General features: G+C 38.7%; 2 protein-coding genes across 2 annotated transcripts; one reads left to right on the top strand and one right to left on the bottom strand.

Annotated features, from left to right (window-relative positions):
- On the top strand, positions 2,331 to 3,514 carry LOC109829629 (probable sugar phosphate/phosphate translocator At5g25400). The gene has a single exon (XM_020396683.1). The coding sequence runs from the start codon at positions 2,355 to 2,357 to the stop codon at positions 3,411 to 3,413; it is 1,059 nt and encodes a 352-aa protein (XP_020252272.1). The 5' UTR covers positions 2,331 to 2,354; the 3' UTR covers positions 3,414 to 3,514.
- Positions 3,778 to 4,327, bottom strand: LOC109829628. Its single transcript, XM_020396682.1, has one exon. The coding sequence runs from the start codon at positions 4,159 to 4,161 to the stop codon at positions 3,844 to 3,846; it is 318 nt and encodes a 105-aa protein (XP_020252271.1). The 5' UTR covers positions 4,162 to 4,327; the 3' UTR covers positions 3,778 to 3,843.

Below are 5,699 nucleotides of genomic sequence, written 5' to 3'. Positions count from 1 at the left end.
GAGACCTAATTCCCATCATTGGCTACGGGAGGAGAGAGGAGAAGACTTTCATTATTTTCCTCGGTGAACGGTAATTAATTTATATTTCTAGTTCATCTATTCATGCCTAGATCATCAAATTATCCAACAAATAGTTCTGAAATCCATAAGTAATGAGCCAATAAATTCTCACATGGTATCAAATATTTCCTCATTTCAGTGCTCCTGTTTTCAATAGCAGCTATTAGTTTGCTTTTATTCTGCCCTGTATTATCAAGAATATTATTCCAAAATAGGTTGGAATGCTTCAAGGCTAAAAGCTTGTGGAGAATATGTGACGCATAACTGTAGTACTTACTGTTTTGCTCTGACAGAGATGGATATATGTGTGCTTATAAATATCATATTGAAATATGAGAAGCTTTATGCAGCCCACAGTGTCAAACTGTAAACATCAAACGATATGAAACATATTTATATTAGTAACTAGACTGAGATATTTAAGATTCACGAATGTGATACTGAACTATATGTATCAGATTTCTGATATAGAACTGATATTGTAGCAACCATATATTATAAATACTAGCAGTTAAGAGACTAGAGCCAGTTGATTGTGCAGACTACTGAAGAAAAAGTTCTGATGTAAGAGACCAAATATTCATTATGCATCATCCCCATCGATCAAAATTGCTTCAGCGCATCTAAACAAATATCCATATAGATGAGGAATTAGAATGAGCTATTTAACGAGGACGAATAAGATGTTAGGTTATATGTAACACTTTTCTGATACAGAACTGATTTAGCATCAGACAAATCAAATGTTAACAGTTTGAAATTCAGAACCGCTAATTTAGGAAACTATATCAAAAGTTTCGAAGTAAGAACCCACCCAATAAGTTCTCACATGGTATCAAAATTTTCCTAATTTCAGTACTGTAATGATCGAAAAATATGAAACATATTTATACTAGAAATGAGACTGATATATGTAACATGCACGAGCAGCAGATACTAAATTACATGTATCAGATTTCTGATTTGGGGCTGATACCGTGTAGCAATAATAGATTATAAATTCTGACTTTTAGAAACTAGAAACAGTTGATTGTGTAGACTACAATAAAAAAATGTTCTGAAGTAAGAAACCATATGTTCGTCATGTATCATCCTCATCGATCAACATGCTTCCAGCAACGTCACAGAATGATGGGACATGGGAATATTTGGATATTGATGTTGAAAAAAAATTACCATTCAATGGTATTTATTGTATATTAGATTCCGATTGTTGCTGCTAAATAAGTTAGATGCATAAAGTGAGGTGACTTGTATAATCCCACTTATTCATGACAGAGAATAATTGTGGAAATTACACAAATAATCAGATTTTCAACTTCTTGGAGCTCATATCATAATCATGTTAGTTATTCCTTCGAGTAATGACCCCCTTTCTGTATTAACACCATCTTTTTAATAGGAAGCTACTTAAACTACAAAGAATTTAGTTTATGAAAATGGCTCTTAAGACTTTCTCAAAGTTATGTAGCTTCTCTTTGTAGCATTTGCATTAGAAAAAAATAGTGTATTATCCTTATAAAGCCAACATAGCTTGTGCTTAAATTTAGGTAAGAGATCAAAGTTTGATTTAAAGCCATTGAACTCTTATATTTTCAACTTAACCTTTTTGAGACTTTGAATTGAAGCAAAGGGACTTGCATGTGGCCAGAAAATGTCAGCTGATCTATTTATTGTGTTAAGAGTGAGAATGAAGGAACAACAAACTGTTAGTAGCAATCCACTGCAAGAAATACTCTGGAATTTAAATTTACAAAATGGTACCCTAAGATTTCACATATTTTACACTTTGATACCTTCTGACTACAAATCCTTCGAAAATCTGATACCAGATAGGTTTTTAGCTAAATTTATCTCAATTCAAGGAAGAAATTCCTCTCAAGTACCCTTTTTTCTGTACAACATAATTTCGGTCAGTGTATTTAAAGGGTTTATTTCACATAACACCCTAGTAAGTTTGGTTCATTTGAAATAACACAAAAAACTTCTAAAACTGTCACACAACACCGAAAGGATTTACCAGATAACCCTCATATTTGTCTGGTGGCCCTCCAATCTGACAGAACGACATATATAAAAAGTACTTGTTAACTGTACCTTGCAACATCAAATATCAAGCTAAAAATCTTACAGTGGACAATGGAGTATTTTCCGTCTGAGAAAAAAATCTCATGCTCCCATGTGAACTTTAACTTTGATTTCAACCCAACAAGCTTCTATATCTACACGTTAAGCATGCACAATTCACCAAACTCATTTCTGATTCAATTCCAAATTCAAATCTTGAAGAAGCAATGGTGGCCTCCGCCGGGGACACCACCAGCGTCTTTAAGAAAGTCCTTGTCTCCTACTTCTACGTCGCGATATGGATCGCCCTTTCCTTCTCTGTCATCATCTACAACAAGTACATCCTCGACCCCAAAATGTACAACTTCCCCTTCCCCATCTCCCTCACCCTCATCCACATGTCCTTCTGCTCCTCCCTCGCCTTCTTCTTGATCCGCGTGCTCCGCATTGTCGAGCTTCCATCCTCTCCCGCGATGTCACGCGACCTCTATTTCTCCTCCGTGGTCCCCATCGGTGCACTGTATTCTCTTTCGTTATGGTTCTCAAACTCTGCTTACATATATCTGTCTGTTTCCTTCATCCAGATGCTGAAGGCACTAATGCCTGTTGCCGTGTATTCAATCGGGGTACAGTTCAAGAAGGAGAATTTCAAGAGTGATACATTGGCTAACATGTTATGTATCTCCTGCGGGGTAGCCGTTGCAGCCTACGGTGAGGCCCGCTTCAACTCCTGGGGCGTCTCCCTCCAGCTCGCCGCTGTGGCCTTCGAGGCCACGAGATTAGTCCTCATCCAGATCCTGCTTACTTCAAAAGGGGTTTCTTTGAATCCGATAACGTCACTCTACTATGTCTCTCCCTGCTGTCTCATCTTTCTGCTTGTGCCTTGGTTCTTCGTCGAGCTTCCACTTCTTACCAACATTTTTTCACTCAACTTTGATTACTTGGTTTTTGGCACGAATTCTCTATGCGCGTTTGCGCTGAACCTGGCTGTTTTTCTGGTGGTGGGGAAGACGTCGGCACTGACGATGAATGTGGCGGGTGTGGTGAAGGATTGGTTGCTGATTGCGTTTTCGTGGTCGGTGATCAAAGATACGGTGACGACAGTGAATTTGGCCGGGTATGGGATTGCATTCTTGGGGGTCGCGTACTATAACCATGTGAAGTTGCAGGGGTTGAAGGCGAAAGAGGCGCAGAAGAACGGGGCATTGCAAACGGATGAGGAGTCGGGGATGTTGCTGGATGAGAAATTGAAGCAGAGGGTCTCAAGGCAGCAAACGAGCTCATGAACATTTGAACTTGAACTGATGATTGATTTTTGTTGTTGTCCATAGTAAGTTTAGCACTTCTTGGACAGAAAATTTGTGGAAATTAAGTACTGGGGTACTATGTGTACTTTTTCTGTCTTAAAATTTGATTCAAAATCAAATATTAATAAATATATATGTCATTTTTTTCTTTAATTGGTCAAAATTTAGAATGCCAAAAATTAAGAAATGAATAAAATAAAATCTTATTTCATATACTTAATGAAGCCCATTGCCATTGACTTCTCTTACACTTGATCTTTATTCAACACACTTTACTCATTCCTTGATACATAAAAAACCTCAGTTATGAATATTTTCCTTTTATCAATTACAATTTCATTCACTAGACAAACTTTGAACACACTCCTTAAAATCTTTTATTTCTAGGACCCTCCAAAATCCTCACTCTTCACCCCTCCTTCCCCTCCAAATGCTTCTCCTCATGTAAACTCTCTTTCTTCCCTTTCTTTTTCTTCATCTCCTCTTTTTTCCCCTTGCTCTTCATCCTATCCTTCTCGTCACCATCTTCATCTTCTTCTTCGATGTCCATGCAGTCAACAATCTCTATATGAACACCTGGATCCTCGGCCGTGCACTCCCCATCCATCATGATCGAATTGTTCACCGCCTGAAAGTTACTATTCGTATACGCACTCACCTTACCCTCATCCTCCCCCACCTTCGCCTTATTCATCTCCGTCGCTCCATCAAGGAGTTCCGCCTTCATCACCGCTCCCTTGTTTGAACCCGCGAGGGTGATGATCGAGGTGGTTGGTGAGGCCGGAGATCATGTCGTGGAGGGAGCCCTCGAGTTTTTGAGGGTGGTGGTCATCGGCAGAGGCCATTGCAAGTGATGGATGGATGTTGTTGTCTGGGCTGTGTGTGTATTTATGTGTTGGGGATAATATTTGTGGGGGTTGTGTGTATTTATATGCGTTGGGGGTAAAAGGGGAATATGTTGGTGGATTGTGGGGCTGTGCAAAGTATTTTTCAAATGGGTGAAGGGGAGGGAAAGGATTTTGATTTCTTGGGTTGGAGGTTTTGTTTTATGTTCTTAGATAAAAAAAAAAGATGGGATTAAGAATCAAAGTAGCTACTTTAAAGTCATGTGTTTATTGGACCTAGCTTTTGTCCAAGTATTTTGAGCAAGAGATGTATGTAACACATTGAGCAAAATGCCAATAATTTCCAGCTGGATGAAGCTTGAGATTGGTTCTACAAACTTTCTTACTTGTCATCACAAGTAAGGTATTATTGTTGGAAGAATAATGAAAAATGTTATGCAAAGTTGAAGAATTAGACTAGCGCCCCCCCCCCCCCCCCTTCTGAGATACAAGGGAACTTGGCAGGGCATGAGGATGCCCAGGCCGAAGCCCGAGTCTGATCCCCGTACTCTACCAAGTAAATCCCAAGTGTGAGGGCCCCACCTTCCATTCCCATCCCACACTTCATGTTGGTCCGTTTGAATAATGGAAGTATTAGAAGTAAAAAGTAGGTTATAGAAGTAACTTTCAAAGCTATGAAGTAGGAAGTAGTGGAAATAGCATTTTTTTTGTTTGTTTCATATATTTTTAGAAGTAATGGAAGTAGAACTTCTTTCTCTTCATTTATTTTTTTTTGTTTGGATAACATTTGGAAGTATTATTAGAAAGTAATTTTATCAATGAAAAGTTGTTAGAAGTAACTAATAAAGGAAATATTAATAAAAAAATTATTTATGTCATAATTAATATGCATTTTAACTACTTCCGAGCTACTTCTAAGTATTGAAGATTGGAAAAATATTTTGGAAGTAAGGATGACACGTAGGCGCCACATAAGCATTTAGGGAAGTAATGGAACTAAGATTTTCATAGAACCAAACACACTTTTTTGCTTGGAAGTAGCAGAAGTGGTCTCTACTTCTTTGTGGTCTCTACTTCTTTTACTTCAGCTACTTCACAATTACTTCCGTGCAAACAAACATGCCCTTAGGCGGACGAGATTGATCCAGGACCTTGTGGGTGTTGGTAGTATTACCATTGTGCTCGTGTGAACGAACGCGTTTTGTAGTGGGCGGTGGGCCAGACCACGTGAATGAAGGACGTGGTTTCCGCGTGAGAATTCGTTTCCATGTGAACAAATAACCCAAGGCCCACCCGAATACATCAATATATAAGCCTAGTTCTTTTTTTGTTTAGGTTGGTGTGCAAGGACTTGATTTTTGAGGCAGAGGGGAATAGCTTTGCGGCTACAGGTGTGCGGCTGCAGAAAGAGATAGGCAAA

The sequence above is a fragment of the Asparagus officinalis genome, chromosome 2 (genome assembly GCF_001876935.1).
Source record: "Asparagus officinalis chromosome 2, Aspof.V1, whole genome shotgun sequence".
NCBI lineage: Eukaryota > Viridiplantae > Streptophyta > Magnoliopsida > Asparagales > Asparagaceae > Asparagus > Asparagus officinalis.
The sequence above is the reverse complement of the archived record's forward strand: the minus strand, read 5'-3'. Positions and strand labels throughout refer to the sequence as shown.